This window comes from Anser brachyrhynchus (assembly GCF_964034855.1).
Source record: "Anser brachyrhynchus genome assembly, chromosome: 3".
Taxonomy (NCBI): Eukaryota; Metazoa; Chordata; class Aves; order Anseriformes; family Anatidae; genus Anser; species Anser brachyrhynchus.
In genome coordinates this window covers 48,943,757-48,961,142 of record NC_137696.1, presented here as the reverse complement: position 1 = coordinate 48,961,142, position 17,386 = coordinate 48,943,757, and the positions used below count along the sequence as shown (strand labels likewise).

At 40.8% G+C, this 17,386-nt stretch overlaps 1 protein-coding gene across 6 annotated transcripts in view; it reads left to right on the top strand.

The window, feature by feature from the left end:
• Positions 1-17,386, top strand: part of FAM120B (family with sequence similarity 120 member B) — a 61,787-nt gene that overhangs the window by 5,117 nt on the left and 39,284 nt on the right. For 2 of the 6 annotated variants that reach the window (XR_013948523.1, XM_080585217.1), the window contains exons 1-5: positions 1,897-1,967; positions 3,021-3,360; positions 4,888-5,933; positions 9,140-9,320; positions 14,870-14,965. Coding sequence is in view for 5 of the 6 variants with exons in the window: in XM_080585217.1 (XP_080441343.1) it covers positions 4,914-5,933; positions 9,140-9,320; positions 14,870-14,965 (1,297 nt within the window). In the remaining variant the exon portion in view is untranslated. Of the gene's footprint in view, positions 1-1,896; positions 1,968-3,020; positions 3,361-4,887; positions 5,934-9,139; positions 9,321-14,869; positions 14,966-17,386 lie in introns of those variants that run through there. The other 4 variants (XM_080585219.1, XM_080585218.1, XM_080585221.1 and 1 more) reach the window with 4 other exon arrangements.

Genomic DNA, 17,386 nt, shown 5'->3' with positions numbered 1-17,386 from the left:
GGAGCCTCCCCCCTTCCTTGCTCTCTGCCATCCTCCGGGCCTTGGGCTCACCCCAGCCGGGGAAGACACCTTCCCCTGGGTGTCCCTAGGCTGGATGAAGGCCTGCTCACTCCCTCGACCTCCAATCTGTTGAAACGGATGAACCTTCCACCCCGTTTCTTCACCTCAGCAGCAGAAGAGGTGTGGTACTTAAGTTACCGCTCCTTCCGTGCCCTGCTTGGGTACAGCTCAGCCCTACAGCTACAGAAGCGGCCTCGCCTGCCCCTTTTAACCCCAGGCTTGCGACCTTAACCATACTAGAAACCACGATTCCTGTGCTGACCACCAACCAACCCAAAACACCCTACAACCCCAAGCACACCACCGGCCCTGTCAGGCAAGGCCAGTGTAGGCCCCTGCGGAGCTGTGGCCCGGGTTGCCTTAGTGGCAGTGTCCTTGTGCAGGGGGGACAGGCCGTGAGCTGGCTCAAATCATGCACACAGGGGAAAAAAAAGTGTTATAGCACTTCTCAGAAAAACATGTTGCACTCTGGCAATGAGATTTCGCGGGATGGCTGGAAATATTCCCCTCTGCTACCGACCTCTTACCGCGTTCACCATTTCTCACGGGGAACCCCCCTCTTCCTTTTCGCCTGGCTTTACTTATCATCATCTTAAGCCAGAACTCCAAAGAGTAACTGCAAACTGCTACTCCAAAGAGCTCCTTCCCTGTGACAGTCAGCACAGCGTGCCGCTATACTGTACCGCGTTTCATGCATGAAGGGGTTTTCTGTTCCCCTGTGGCCCGCAACCCCCATCGCACGGTGTGCACATCTTGTGTATTGTGTGCTGGCTGCAGCGCAAAACCTGCTGCTAATAAACTTTGGGAGGTGGCAGCAGTCTGATCGTATGTTTTCAGGGCTTTCCGAGCCACTTCCAATTTGCGTTGTTTCCATTTCTTTCCGCATCTCTCCGCATCTTCGTATGTGCAGGGAGGGGGCAGAAACTGCTCCACAGAAGGTGATTACGAGGCAGAGGATGGGTATGGATGGGGCGGGCCCGTGCTTTTGGAAATGTTCTCCCCTTTTCTGAGAGCATCTGCCCGGAGACGAACAGATGTGGGCACCTGCGGTGACAGGCCACATATGCTCCGTCCTATTCACAGGCATTCAGACACGGCCACAATGGCGAGGCTTTGTGCGCGCGGAGTCACCAAATATATTAATCTGTGCTCCCCAGAGCACCGCTCTGTTTAATTTTTCACCGGCAGTAACATCTGATCTCAGCCCTCCATCGGCTCCCCGGCCCCCTCCTTCCCCCCTGAAAACATGTGGAGTCATCCAGGCCCCCACCTGTTGCCTGCAGGGCGGAGGTGGGCCTGCCGCAGGGCTCCCCGCTCACCACAAAGCCAAGGAGACCCAATCTGGCCCCCCAATTTTGCCCTCGACCCCCCCCAGTTTTGCCCTCGAGGTCCCAGGGGCCGCTTTGTTGATCAAACCCCGCTGTTTTTCCCCCAGCACGGCGGTCAATAGGCTGCGCAGCCAAAAGGTGACATAAATCTTGGATGTGAAGCTTGGGGTTCTGTGTTGTTTTTTTTGTTGTTGTATTTTTTTTAAAACTGCTTCAGTGGGTGTTTTGTTGTTTTTGATTTTTCAAACTACTTCAGTGGGTATTTTGGTGACTTTTTTTATATATTTTTTTAAACTGCTCCACTGTGCGTGCCTCTTTCATCTCCCCCTCCCTCGTTCTGCCCGGGGTTGTTCTGGGCCACACCGAGCCCTTCAGCCCCACGGTGCCCGCACAGTGCCGGGGGACACCATGCCGCGGACGACCCCGCTCCCCCACACCACCACCACCGGCCGCCATTGCGCTGCCCTCGGCCCCTCCGCAGCCGCCCCGCGGCTCCCCCACGGCCCCTCAGCAGGGCCCGGCCCGACCACTGCGCGCATGCGCAGCCCCGCCCACGGGGAAGCGGAAGCGCAGGCTCGGGTCAGTGCCGGGGGTGCCGTCAGCGGCCGTTTAACGGCCGAGGCGGGTGGGCGGGGGGGTGCGAGCGGGGCTCCGCTCGCAGCATGGCCCCGGGGGGGGCTCGGCCTCTTGAGGCCGGGCCGCGGCGGCGAAGGGAGCGGGGGGACTTTGCCCCTTGTTCCTCCCCGGCCGGAGGGCACTCTGCGAGGGCGGTTGGGGGTGCCGGCAGCGGTGCTGCGCCTCGCTGGGGGGACAATAAAATCCCTGTCGTGGTGGGGGGGGTGCTGGCGGGGTGAACTCAACGGGCGTTCGGCTCGCCGGCAGTAGCAGGGGTCTCCCGTGAATCCCGGTGCTTGTGTCAACATCGGAAGGAAGGAAGACACCGCTGATTACTCGGGTGGTGGAGGGTTTTCTTCTTCTTCCTGCAGATTTTATTTTCTGAGAATAAAAAACATTTTTTAGCCTTGCAGCTGAGATCCCGTGTAAACCTGAGATCTCAGTTTCACAAAAAAATAAACATCCGGCTTTAAAACGTTCATCTGTTGCACAAAACATGCAAGTTTGCAACTCTTAAGAAACTGAAAGTTCCAACATCCAGTGCTTTAATCCTTCTTCCACCATTATTGACGTTCTTCTCAAGGCAGTAGATCTTATCTTTTTTTCCTAATATTGTGGTGAAATCCACTACAGTATCAGAATATATATAGAGAGAGTTTCCCTTAACATGGAGGCTCCTGGATGAAAGAAAGAAAGAAAAACAGGATGAGTGAAAGAATATAAAATCTTTTTATTAATATTATTACGTTTTCAGCAGATGTTTGTGATAATGTTAAAATGGTAATAGCGCCCAAGATTCTTGCTTATGTGCTTGGCTGTTAACTTTCTGTTGATTAGGCCAAGCTGTTACTGGTCATGGAGATTTTTCTGATAATGTCAGTGTCACAGACTTGCGTAAACTGTTAGGCAAGAGGAATGCTTCAGATACAAGAGTTTGAAGGTTAAAGGAAATAGCTCTTTCAATTTAATATAACATGGTACAGCCAGTAAGTTGTTTTACCACACTTCCTGCTCTAGGTGTGCAGCCACCAAGGCCGGAATCTGTACTGAATTATAAGTAACGCTTGGGCACAGCACGTTTCTGCAGCAGTAAGACCTGCAATGGCATACTGCATCTGGGTACTGAACATTTAGTCTGACTGCTCAAGTTAGAGCCTGAAAGGTGAAGATCTTCACGCTTGCTGCTAGATCTCCAAGGAAAGTGATAGATAATCTGCCAGTGCTCAAACCGTTTGCAATCAGAGGTGGAGCTGTCCTGGAAAAGCAAATGGCTGGGGTGTTAAAGGCACCCAGGTATCACTGGAAGTAGCGCTGCTGAGAAAGCGATGCCCTACCTTGCGTACCCATGCCTTATGTTGTATGTAAATTCGTGTATTTCATATTGCATTAAAGAGGATGGTATTCAGAAACTGTATCTGAAGGGTATTAAGTATTTCAAACTCCAAGGAAGAAGAACTGAAATACCTTTAAAAGTTGTCAATTCACAGTACTTTTTTGAATTCAGTTTGTTTTGTATATATCAGAAGCATGTTTATTGTAATGTAACACTCCTGAGACAGTCTGTAATTGAAATGTCAGAAACCAACAGTGAGAAACAACAACAAAAAAGTACCTAATTAATTAAAGCATATTGAATGTCTTCACTGTGCAACTGAGAAAGGATTTTACTTTCAAATAAAATCAAAATAAAAGCAAAACATATTTTCTGTGAATAAAGAACAAAACAAAACTTGATGAGAAGGTCAGCGTTGTCACTTCCAGTTTTCATTGGAAGGTCCTTTAAAATGGTGGTGTGGTAAAGGAAATCACTGTTTGTAGTAGAGGAAAGAGCACATCTAATGTCAAAGTTTTGCCAAACTAATTTGCATTGAGATTTCTAGAAATAAAAACAGAAGTCATCTGTGGTTTTAATTTTATCCCACGACTCTCTTTTTATGGAACACATATATTGGTTCATTCAGGATGCTAAATAAAGTTCTGCCACAGAATTTGGAGACTATGCTTCAATCTCTTGGTGTTTTGTAAACAAAAAATGAGACGTTCAATTTTTAATTATGTATTTTCTACTTAAGATTTGCACGTGTGTCTTTTAAAATAGATTTGTTCAAAATTGCTGTGCATGTTAGAAATCCCGTTTAATAAAATAACTTCACTATTCATGATAGTCAAATTTGTAGATTCACCAAGTATAGGTAAGCCTGTAATTCTTTAAACATGCCGTGAAACTTAACTATGTTTTCAAATGCCAGCATGGTAAAATGGATTCAGTTTCTGATTCAAAGCAAACTGACAGTGCCAATAATGTTGGGGAAGTCAGTATTGCATGCAGCTGGCACCACACTGATGGAGTGCTGCCTGTAAACTGTGACGGTAGCTGAGCAATTTGAACACTCAAGGTACAGGACCAGTTTCCAAAGTTACTTATTATTTTTTTCATCTAAATACAAGATGTCACATACTTTTAGTGTGAAAAGTAAGCCATTAAGTCCTGTGTTGCACATTGTCAGCTGAGATGATATAAAGCTTTAAATTACATCTGTATCTGTTTTTCTAGCAATGTATACATTTTAACACTTCATCTGAAATGTTTAAAGTCATGCAGATGAAAACATTTTGATTATTACAGTTTTCACTGATACAAAAAACGGAGATGGAAGGCAAAGCAAATAGGCTTTATGTCCAGTTTGTTGCTGGGATGAAAACTGGGTCAGATAGTTTAAAGGCCAGGATTAATAAAAGAAAAAAAAAAGCTATTAGCAAAAGCAGAGAAATACCTGCTCAGTTTCTAAATGTTCTTTTTTGTTTGTTTGTTTAACAAACTAGCATTTTATTATATTTCTTAGTGCTGCATTTTGGAATTCTGTTTTTATTTTTCTTCTTTCAGGCTGCTTTGAGTTTCAGAGATCAACCATGGGCATTAAAGGCTTGCAGGGATTTGTGACAAGAGTTTGCCCTGACGCCTGCAGAACGGTAGATCTGAAAGAGGTGGCGGAAAAGCATCGCATCGATCATCCAGATATCCCGCCTGTTATCGTAGTAGATGCCATGAGTTGTGTTAGGCACTGGTACACGCCGGAATCCTGGGTGTGCGGTGGCCAGTGGCAGGAGTACCTTGCCAATTTAGAGGCTTTTATTAAAGCTTTTACAGCAGCTGGTATCACGCTGGTGTTTTACTTTGATGGAGTGGTAGAAGAGAAGAAGAGAGATGAGTGGATCAAACGGAGGTGGCAGAATTACAAGGAAATAGCTGCACTGTTTCAGTTTGTCAAGACCCACAGGAAACAACCAGGGAGAGGAATGTTCGTTCTTCCCTCAGCGTTGCCTACTTTTACACGGTACGCCCTGAAGTCACTCGGTCAAAAAACAGTGTGCACGTTGCAGGAGGCAGACTTTGAGGTGGCTGCGTATGGTTTGCAACATAACTGCATAGGAATTCTTGGGCAAGACAGTGACTACCTCATCTATAATACATCTCCCTATTTTTCCATTGAGAAGCTCTGCTTGGACAAACTGGTCACTGTTATGTACTGCAGAGAAGCTCTTTGCCGTGCGTTGGGTCTTAGTATGACACACCTCCCTCTCTTTGCTTGCTTGCTTGGCAATGATGTTGTTCCAGAAAGCTTGTTGGAGGGCTTTTGGAGTAAATGTTTAGCCACCTGTCCACCCAAGAATAAGAGCTACAACAGAAGAACAAACGTAATTCTGGCTGTAGCAAACTACATCTCGAGAATCCCGTGCTCGTACAGCAGCCTGAAACACCTGGAAGCGATGCTGCCTTTGGGATCAGACAAGACATTACTTCTCAAAGGAATGGAGTCCTATCTTTTGCCTGGGCAGCAGTCTCCATGGATTCCTCCCAGTGCAGGACATCTCAAAACGTTCTCAGATGTAGGAGAAACAGCCATGTGTCAAGATAAGGAAATCTTTCAGGTACCTTGTCTTCTGAAGCTCAGTGGTCTGTTTATTGTCATGACTACGTAGTGAAAGTTGGTAATGAGTTCATTAAATTTGCTTGAACAAAATATTTTGTTTGTTAAGAGCAGCTATGATTAGGAGTATTATATACATCATGCTAAGGGCAGATGCGGCACATCTTAATTAACAGCGGTTCCTCTCTTTTTGAAGTGTCAGGTCAAATAACAGGGAGCAGCACGTGTCTGGGCTGGTAGCTGGGCACAGGGATGTGCTTTCCTTGTATTGCATGATGGAATAACTTGCTTTTTGCTTTGAGAGCCCATAAGTCAGATGCAGCTGGTTAGTGGTCTGCTGGGCTGTGCCTGGCACATGCAGTCAAGGTACCAAAGGGGAGCTGTGCTAAGAACACAGGAGTTAAAATTGCTGTTGTGGAGGAGACAGGAAAGCTTCCAATAAATCTATATTTCAAGCTTTTAGTACCACATTAATTATCATTCAGATGCACTGCCCTTAAATGAACCAAAAGCAGTGGCCTGTTGATCCTCACAGGGCAGGGCTGCACTAAGAGGTTTAACGTATGGCTTCCTACGGAGGCAGAGATGCACTGGCAATGGGGTGAGAAGCCATACAGTCAGATTGGCTCGCTCTAGCAGGTTGGATGTGTTAGCTCAGGTAGCCTGCCTGGCTAATAGAAAACTCCTCTGCCAAGACATGGGCTAATCTTTATACCAATTGAGCTGCCTTGCATCGGAGTTCATACAACAGCAGTAAGCCTAGAGCACAACTCTGCAAATTCATAGCAATTCAGAGAATATATTGAGGTTTAATTGAAAAAAAAGAAAAGGCTACAGGAGGTAGTGGCTTTTGTACCCTGTATTAGTCATCTACTAACTCCCTATTTTTTCTGTCTCTTACTTATCTTGCATCTTTGCTTTAAGACTATTTTTGTTTCCTCATTATATTACTCTAATTATGTAATTTACATTTTCCTTTTCAAAAAGACTCTGAAACATTTAAAAGCTAAATTAAAACCTATGCAATGATCATTTCAGCTAAACTGCAGACGTCTTTGGGTTTGATGTTAACCACATGTAGATACAATACATGTAATTTTTGACTGTAGTAGTTAAATACAGGACATCATTAGAAAAACAATAACACTACATCCTAATGAAGTGTTGAAAAATACTGTTTATGCTTGAAGTGCAAGGAAAAAATAGGCAGAATGTAATTATCTAGGTGGGATTACAGCCAGGGCAATAGTATTAATATCCTTACTCCTTAAGAGAATGTACCATGTGGTCTTTATGACAAGTGGTCATTATTTCTTGGTTTAATCTTTCATTTATAGTGTTGCAGTTATCTAGCATCATGCTGAGCTACTGCTGTACGGAAATAATAACGTTTAGAAGCTCCATTGAAGAATGTCTCACTCTTGCTGCATAAATCCCACGTTAAGCTCATACCTGAGCCAAGGAAATTACAGTCAAAGTTGAAGACGTTGTCTTCTGCTTTTCTGTTACAGGTGTTTAAATATTTATATATGTTATGTGTGTGCTTTGTTTCATATTTTGAAATCCACAATGTAATTCTACTTGCCTTACACGTTATCTAAAACATGCACAAATGGCATACACAGCTCAGTTCCAACCTCAGGGACATAGCCTCATGTTCCTGGTTCCCTCAGGGAAGAAGAACATACCCTTCTAGCTGTCTGCATGTGTAAATTAGAAGTATTTTTCAAGATACAGCATTGAAAACAACTTTACTATTGAAATCAGCTTTTTTTTTTTTTCCAGTACATTAGGATGTGTATGCTATTTGCAAATGATAAGAAACTAGCATTTTCAAATGATCTCGTAGTTGTGAAAGTTTGTCTGAAATAGTTCCGTGGTGCTTTATTCAAATCATGCTCAGAAAACTCTTTGGTTTTGTTTTATACAAGAGTGGATTTGGGAGATTACATTCTTTCAGTACATCAGGAATCCTGAAGAATTTCTTCCCGGGCAACCAGTAATTTATTGCTGTAAGAAAATCTCTGTTGACTGGCCATTTATATAGAAGCCTGTCATTCATTGTATGCTCATGTGAGCTGTTATTTGGGAAGTGTGACCTTTCCATAGAATTAGTTTTGATCAGTAATGGCCAGTGTTTGACTGCAGCTTTGAACTCCTGAGTCATTAGGCTTGTAGGTACCAGGATCCTGCAGAGATGATGAGTTTCTCTGGCCAGTGGTCTGGTAATTCCCTGCGAAAAAGACTGAGGTAGCTGTGTAGATGGCACAACCCAAATAATACGGGTAGCGCGACACATGCAGAGAATGCCAAGCAGAGAAACTTCTGTGCCTGTGCACCATAAAGCATGGGTCCAGGAGAATTAGACCCCTGTAGTTTGGGTTTGAGGTTTGGAAGTAGAAAGTATGGCTGGCTCTGCACTTGGCCAATCCAGATTAGTTAAGAGTAGGGTACCTGAGAGCAGCTTTGTTTGTAAGATGGTCCAGACCAGCTGTCCCCGTAGGTACCCTGGCTGCCTGTAGGCATTTGATGTGCCTGCATCTGGTGGGTGGCCAGCCTGCAGCCTGATGCTGTGATTCTGCTTTTCAGCAAGGCTGGAGACCTTGTTTCCTCACTGGAGTTTCTTTCCTTGAGGGAAAAAGCTATCACAAAGTAAAAGTGTGGTGAAGTTTCAGTATTCTAATTTCACCACTATGTAAAGTACACAAATCCAACTACTCTCAGGAAAGAAAAGGGACTGTCTTGTATAGCTTGTCTTACAATGAAATGAAAAGTTTGGGTTTTGTCATGCCTTCACTCAAGTGTCGTACTTTTTTTTTTTTTTTTTGAAGTGTATATACACTTTTTAGAAAGGGAAGAACTCTTGAAGAAGAGTGGCTAATGGAGGACAGCTCATTTTTTTATGTCTGAATTCAGAACTCATTCTAAGCACGATTACTCTCTAAAAAGGTGTTGTGAAAAAAAAAACTCAAGATTTATGAATTCAAGGAGCGATTAAGAGAAAGGCAATGATGGGTTTCCTGGGAATTCCTATTTATAAAAAGATAGGTGTCTGAAAACAGTATAGTTCTGTTTTTTTGAAAAAGTGCTTGTTCCTTTCCTGACCACTCTGTCCACTTGTACTGATTCCTCTAACAATGGATATGTTTTGTTACTTTTTGATCATTCTTAATTTTGGAGATAATGCCTTCTTCTTTCTTTGAACAGTTAGCTAAGGAACAACACATCCAATCTGAAAATTACGTAATCTTCAATATCCTGAGTAGTGGAGTGATTGAGTGCAGCAACTCTTTGGAAGATGATCGCGATACAGAGATTCCTGGACAGGCACTCATCTTTCGCCCTGCTCGTCAGCATGTTTATTCTGTCTTGTTGGAATCTGGAAAAGGTACGGGTTAGCCTACTTACACCATTATTCAAGTGTACTTTAAATTCTGAAATATGAAATCTTGAACTTGTTGTTTCAGTGGCTACTTCTGCATGGCATTTAGGATAAAAACTGTGGGCAACTAAGATGTAGTTTGTAAGGAGTCAAAAGAAAACTTGACAATGAAATTGTAGTTTTTCTACATGCTGTTAATTTTCAGTACTTTTCAAGAGATTTAAAAAAACGTATTTTTTTGTTGATAAATGGGAAGTTGTAAAAGTTGTTAATCATCAAAAGATTGAGCAAAACTAAGACATTTAGAATATTTTAAGAGTTTGAGAGGATATAAAGCCTTGTTTTGTTTTACTAAGTATCTCCTGATGAATTAATGTCGGCTGTAATACACTTCTACAAAATAGTTACCGTTTTGCCTTCTGTTGATTTTAAGTCTGTGATTTTAAGAACATCTGATAGGCAAACACAGTTATTGCAGTAATACACAAGCAGTCATGCCAGTGATTATTAATTCTTTCATCAAGGTGGAAGAAAGTAAGATTTCTTTATCCAGTTGTATAAACAGATACTGCAGTAGGTATCTGTGCTTCTCTTCTACTTTAAGACACAAAATTTTTATGTGCATCCTTGTACAAATTTTGCGCTATTGAGACTGTCATTACTTAAATGTTATCTTTAGCTGTGGTGGCTTTTATTTCATGCTCCCAGTGGCTTTTAGGCAGTGACTTGAAAAAATGCATTTTTATTCTTTTTAATATGCTGTTTTCTCTTCGTTAATCACTTTACATTTGTATTGATGAAAGTGCCCCACAATCAACTTAATATTTAAACTATGTGCTTAGAAAGGCCATATAAATGAGGTACCTGACTTCCTTCACCAACTAGAAATTGAAGTCATACCATAATAGGAAAAAATAAGAAAAACTGATTCAGAGTTTACATAGTCCTTTAGAGAGAATAACAAAAAGCTCAGCAGTAGTCATGCACATCTGTCATCTTTCATTTTTCAGCCTATTGCCTCTAAATTTTGTAGACAATTATAACTTCATTGAGTTTTGTTTGTTCCTCTGCGCAGCAGGATATTCATTGATGTTTTCAGAAACACCCAGTACCAAAACTTCTAATTAACAATTGTTGCTGCAGGATGGCAGGGTAGTAGGCAGATTTGCATTTGTGTTAGTGTTTGTAGTGGTCAGATGAAGAAGATTAGAATTGAAATACAGAAACATTAATTTAGAATTGTAATGAAAATGAAATTTGGACTTGAAAGAGGTCTTCTTTTAAGAAAGTGATTTTAGAATAGAACCATGGATAACATGTTTTACTTGCTGTCAGTTCATGCTTCAAATTCCAGAAACAGTTTTGTAAAGTAAATCATGCTGAACACCCTCGATCCTTAACCTTTCCAAAAAGGTAGGTAGAGCTTGTCTGCATGGCTACCGTAATAAATCTGCATTTTTATTGCTTGTATCTACCTCTTTCTGCTTTAACTGTGTCACTTCCTAGTCGTTCATGGGTTGGTTAGTTGGTATTTACTCCAGTGTATAGTTGCTTTCAGGTCAAGAGTGTAGACCATTAATCAGATTCTGTATGGAAATTTGTAAGTGAATGTCAGCATTATTTTTTAATGAATTTCCTTGTAGAGCTACAAGGCAATAGTGTTCTCTACAAAGTAAGTAGAATCCTTTACGAGTTTCACTCGGATAAAGTCTGACTTTTTTGTAGTTCAGTGAGGGGTAGGAAGGGGAGATGTAAACAGCACTGTATGTAGATTGTCATATAATGTAGAATTACTTTAGATTAGCATTAAAAAGAAGAGCTTACTGGAAGGAGGCAACCAATTAAATTAGGCTGGAGCCTGCTGCTGTAGAGAAACAATTGCCAGTGTAGCTCTTGTAAAATCAAGTCAGCTAACTACACAATGTTCCAGTTTGCAGCGGAGACGTATGTATACCCGCTTTTATTCCTTAAGATCCCTCAATTATAAGATTCCTGGTTTGGATACTGACCTCTTTGCAGTTTGCAAATCTTCTTATTTAGTGTTAAATAAGGATAACAAAACAGCCAACACTTTTTAAAAGCAGCAATTGCTGTTTTAGTTAAGAACATATTAAAAATAATGTAAACTGCTCCATCAACCCTGAAACAAGAACCTCTTACGTTTTGTTTATTTAGGTTAAGATTTTTAGATGCCTAAGATACCCAAGAATCAATAGGAGCTGGATGTCATCATATCCTTTGAAATCACCTGCATAGACCATGCCACTTTGCCAGCATTTATTTTGCTGCCACTGCCAGTGTAATTTTCTTGCACAGCCATTCCTTTCAGTCCCTGTGCAACCTCTCAGTTGTGCCAGTGCAGCTCTTTGTGCAGCTACATGGTGGCAAACTGAAAATAGCTCATTTTTCTCTTCCCTGTCTTTCTTGCAGTCAGGTAACTAACCTGGTTCTGTTTCCCTATCTGACTCTGTGTAGTCACAAACAGTTGTGGTAAAACAACCTGAGGGAATAGCAGGGAGTGAGAATGAGCAAATCAATGGTCACCTGAAAAAGTTAACAAGACTGCTGAAAGAACTGCTCTTGAAGCTTTCACTTCGGCTGTAGTTTGATGTATGGTAAGCATGTGCATACATTTATTTACCAAAGTATTACTAGAATAAGAGCCTTATTTTCACCCCACCAAAAAAAAAAAAAGGAAAAAAAAAAGGAAGGGGGATGATCTTGATCATACAACACTTGTTGCTTGTGTTTATTAAAAATATAATTAATATTACCAGAGCTTCTTCTGAGCACTAGGTGGAATATTGCTTTATAGTGCTACATAAGTTGTCAACTTTCAACATTGTTCCTAGAACAACTGTACTGTTAGAAAAAATCGAGGAGGAGGGAAAAATAACAGTAAATAGTGCAGGCTGATATACAAGCCAAGCTCTTTCTTTTGTACACAAAGAGTTCAGAACAAAGCCGACAGGTTTTGGCACTAGCTCAGTCCATGGAAATACCTGCACCAGTTGCAAGGTTATGTAATGCAGCCTAAACACGTGGCCAGCTCCTGGAAGTCCTGGCATCACTCCCAGTTCTAAGATTAGCAGCCCAGGCTGACCATGCCTTTGACACTGTCAAAAACAGGCCATTAGTAGAATTTTTGCCAGTTATCACAAGTGACTGCTCAGTAGGGTTGGCGTTGGTGCAGGTGTAGAGGAGCACACCGTTTCCAGCAGTCTCTTAGGTCAATGTTTTGCACGTAGCTGAAATTTTCCTTTAGCTACTAGGCAGTGCTTTCACAGGTTATACAGGGTCTATTTAAGCAAAGGAAATCATGTTTTTGAATTTCACTGGTGATAATCTATATGTGTATTGTGGGGGAAAAAATGTTTCAAAAATTAGACTACTTTTTTACCCAGAGATAATTCCATGCCAGAAGACTTGGCATTTAGTAATCGCCTTTCAATGCAGTTCTTGCTAGGTTCATGTGCTGTGAATTTGCAGGACCTTCTGCAATATATTGTGTTGTCAAGTATGTCCCCTCTTGTTTGTTGTTCTACCCAAATACCATGTACTTTTTTTTTTTACTCAACTTTGTGTCTACCGTAGCTATTGGTTTATTGCTTGGCCATCCAGTGCATTCAGATAGAACAGGTAACTTGACTTTCCTGCCTTTCTTTCAGTTGGTGCCCTAATAGGATCTGTCAGCCGAGTCACCAGTTTCATGCAATGTTTTGCTGTTTCATACAGTTGAAATCTTTTGTGCTGTTTCAGATTTAGTTGAAAAAGATCAGTGGGTCCATCAATTAGTTAAAAGACAGACATCCTAATTATATAAGCCTTGCTTCCTTAAGAAACCAGGCTAAAATTTAGGAGGTCGAATGGATTGGATAAAGCAGAGTCATTTACGTAATGGCTTCAAACAGTGCTAAAACATGAAAATGCTTTCTGAAAGTGACTTTGGGATATTAAATTGGAAGGTTTTCTTAATGGAAAAACATTATCATAGGCAATGATTTATAATCAAGATTTGAGACTCTTCAGCTATTGGAATGTGCAGTTGAATGTGTAGGTTTTTTTCCCCCAGCCTAGGCATTTTTCATTTTATTCTTCACATCAACAGTTTTCAAACAACAAAGCATGGTAAGCACAGGTGTAGTGCTGTCCCTTGCAGTCCAGTTGCTGACTCTTCAGTCCTTCACCTTCATTGGGAGTTTGTGCTACAGGTCCATGCTTAAGGAAGGTAGAAGAAGCAGGGCAGTAAAACAGATTTTGTCAAGTTCTTTTCCCCTCCTCTTATCCCTGAGTCTAGCACCCCATCTGCGGTTATTCTTCCCCTGCACCATGACATGCTATTGCTCATTCATGCCAGCAGTCATTTTCTGCACTGAACTATGGACAAGGTCAGGAAACTAATGTGACAGAAGTTTTTGAGATGGGGGAGACAAGAGGAGGAGAGTGTTGGAGAGTTGGTTGTTGTTTGTGTGTCTTTGATGTTTTATGCTAGGTAAAGATTTTTGGGGGGTTCACATTGCGGCATTAGAAATCTATGTGAATTAAAATGCACAGTGGTGGGAATTAATGACAAAAGGCAGGGATTTGTTGTTAGTACCACTGAAACCCCCTGTATCTCAAAAACACTGAGTGAGAGCTGGAAGGATTTATAGATGCAATTCTGTGAATCTGGAAACTGACCTTGGTTAGCTTTGTACAACAGAAATCAGAACTGGTAACTGACTGTTCTGTCTTCCTCTCCCCAACACCCTTACGGCAGACATGTTCTGAGCGATGCAGAGAAGTAAGGTACCAGATTCCCTTTGATTTTAATGTGAGCTCAGCTTTAAAGCCAGTATGGGGTGGGGAGCATGTGGCTCAAATAGTGAAACTTTTAAGTTAAAAGACGCCTTAATCTTTACATGGAGCAGGGGTGAGGTTGGGGTTTGGAGGGCTAGGAAGCCACTTGAGCTATTAGGCATAAACAATACCTTTATACCGGATAAAAGATCTGGAACAATAGTCTCTAAAAGCTCTGCATCTGACTGGGGTAACTCCATTGCTGTCAGCTATGGATATATAGCCATCAAGGCTTCCTGTAAAGATTTTTTTGTAAATCCTGATACAGGAATTATCAGGGCAAACTGGCAGGAGGACCATATTAAGGATTGTCTGCGTTTGTGGCCCCGAGAGGCTGAGGTAGTTCATGCAGGTCCCTAAACTACACCAGATGCCTCCACCCTGCCTGAACTGCCTTGGAATGGGAAGGCCTAGAGTTGGCTGAAAGATGTTTTCGAATGCTTTCCACAGACTTTTGTACTTACATTTTTGGCTGCGGTTCCCAACTCCAAACTCATGTTTATGGTACATAATTGAAACTCTCTTCACTTTTTCTGATGATTTATCATAAAGATACTAAAACTAATCTTTTGTGTTTTAATTTCAAAGAAGTAGAGCAAACAAGTCGTTGTGAAGTACTTCCTATTACTTAGAACCCTGACCACCACTGCTTCCAACTTTTACGCAAGTATCAATGCTTGCACTCGACTTACTCACCCAATTCTGTCTTTGTTTAGGTGGATCCTGTCCTTCTGTGAAAGAGTGGTTTGTCTATTTCGGAAATCCTCTGCAGCAGCCAGAGGTGATACAACCTGTGCAGCCTCCTCTTCCAGGTAGAATAAAAATGTGTTTAAATCTGAAATAATGACATCACTAAAATCAGGTTGGAAAATATATCATCAGATGTTTGATATGGTATCCAAAATGATTGTGGAGAACAAGGAGCTAAATTAGAAATGCTGCATGCCTGTAATTGCTTTTAATTGCCCTATGTAATTATACTAGGATTCCGCTTTGAGCTACATTTTATTACTGTGTCTTGTTAAACCCGGTGCTAATTCAAACATCCATTCGAAAATGCAAACAATTCCTTAAAGGTTCTAAATGCTGCTCTGAGGCCAGTATAAGTGGTGTGTAGGGCCGTATTAAAATTCTCCTATTGAGCTGTTTGAGAGAATGTGTTAATGAGATTGGTGGAGAATTTAAAAAAGGGTCATTTTAGATCACTTGAGACAACCCAGAAGAGAGAATCCAGTTTCAAATTAAAAAAAAAAAAAAAAGTAGTTATCTGTTATCAGTTACTTGTTTTTGTGTAGTGTCTTTTACTGCCTTAAGCATCAAGTGTTTTGTGTGTTCATATTTTCTTTCCTTTGATAAAGTACAGATTCTTAAACACTCCTTGTGAAATCAGTATTATTAGGAATGTATTTATGAGGAAGTACGCTAGTTAAAAGATTGGGCTTGGTGTATGTCACTTATCTCGTTATCACTAAATGGTTTGATGCTGTCCAATTTAGCATAGGAAATAAATAGTAGTGTATTATTGTTGGTATTTCAGAAGGAAAATTGTTGTAATTGTTAATTTGACAATGCTATTGGACTTGTAACCCCTCTACCTTTATTCTCACAGCTGTATCTCTCTATCTCTCTCTATTCGACCATTAGCATGTGGATCAGAAGCTGGAAGTTTTTTAGTTTTTATATGAAATGTATTAGTTCCATTGATATATCAGTGATACCTTGTTGAGGAAAATGCCTTCACTTCTTTGTAATGAACATAAACATCAAGCTGGAGCATGCTCTTTTTTTTCTTTTTTTCCCTTTTTTTTTTGGGGGGGGGGTGCTTTAGAAGCTACCTGTTTGTAATTTTCTGCGGTTACAGTAAATTGTCTCAAAGTATCCTAAGATGGTATGTTTATCTTCATGATTAAAAGTCGTAATATTTAATAAGAGTCTTCAAATTCAAGTATGAAGGAAGAACAGCTGATCTGAGATAGCAGCCTTTTCAAAATCCTTTTGAAAGGAACTGTTTGGAAAGAATTGAGTTATATAAACAAAGTACAAACAAACTTTCATTTGATATACAGTAGTTTCACTGTCCAGTAGCCCTGATATGCTATTAGAAGAGTGATTATCTAATTGACTTGATGATAGCATGAAATTGCTGTGAAATTTTCCAAATGGATATGAATATGCAGGGTAAAAGTTGATTTGTCTGTTCTGTAGAACTGTTTTATTTCAGCATGTAATGGTCTGGGAGCATGCGTTTTTAAAAACAAACAAAAACTCAACAAAGTATAAATGATACCTATGTCGTTACATTTCTGTTTGCATGGCAGATATACTGTATTTATTGTTGTGAAATTTTCTTTCCCAGATAGTATAGTGCCTTCCTCCTTTCTTGGAGAGGAATGTGCTCTGTTTCTACTGCCCTGCAACATACTACACACAGAATCCACCTTCATGTTGACAGTAAATAGGATTTCAAATTACTTTGTTTGTGTGCAGCAAATGCATATCAGGAGTTTGTAAAAACAGCATCTTCGGAGCCATAATCTTTACTAAATCAGTAATGAAGGACTGTTCTAGCAGACTATTAAAAAAGGGGAGGAGGACTTCTGGTGTTTATTTTTAGTGCTCTGTTGTCATTCCTTCAGCGAACAAATATTTTTCTAAAATTTTTGCAGTCCATATTTGTATGCCTTACATTCGCTCATGCATCTTTTATTTTCCACAGCATGACTTTCTAATTCACCAAATAAGGTTCTCAACAGCGCATCACATTTTTCAGACAGGGATTGTATTTAGAGCTCACTTGAAGAAGTTGCTAAAGGAAGTTGGAGTTCAAAGCTGTCAATCAAGATCAGGTTACTAAAAAAAAAAAAAGGAAAGAAACCTTAATAGAAACTATTCGAAAAATTACAGGTGCAGTCAAACTGGGAAAGTTCTTTGTTTTATATTTTTGGGAAAAAACAATAGCCTCATCATCACAAGTACTTCAGTAGTTCATTGTTTAGTAATATGCTGAGAATATATGTGAATTCTTGACTCTGTCGTGTTTGATTTAGATTAAAAAGTCTGAACAAATATTATTTGATATTAATTTTGAACTATAATGTATATCACTAAATAAAAATTTCACATTGGTCTTAAAAAAAAATCCCACTGATAAATGGATTTTTTTGTGTCTAAAACAGCAGAACTGTCTTGCGTCTAAAAGGCTTGCAGGTAATGTATCAAATGTAAGGTTTTTT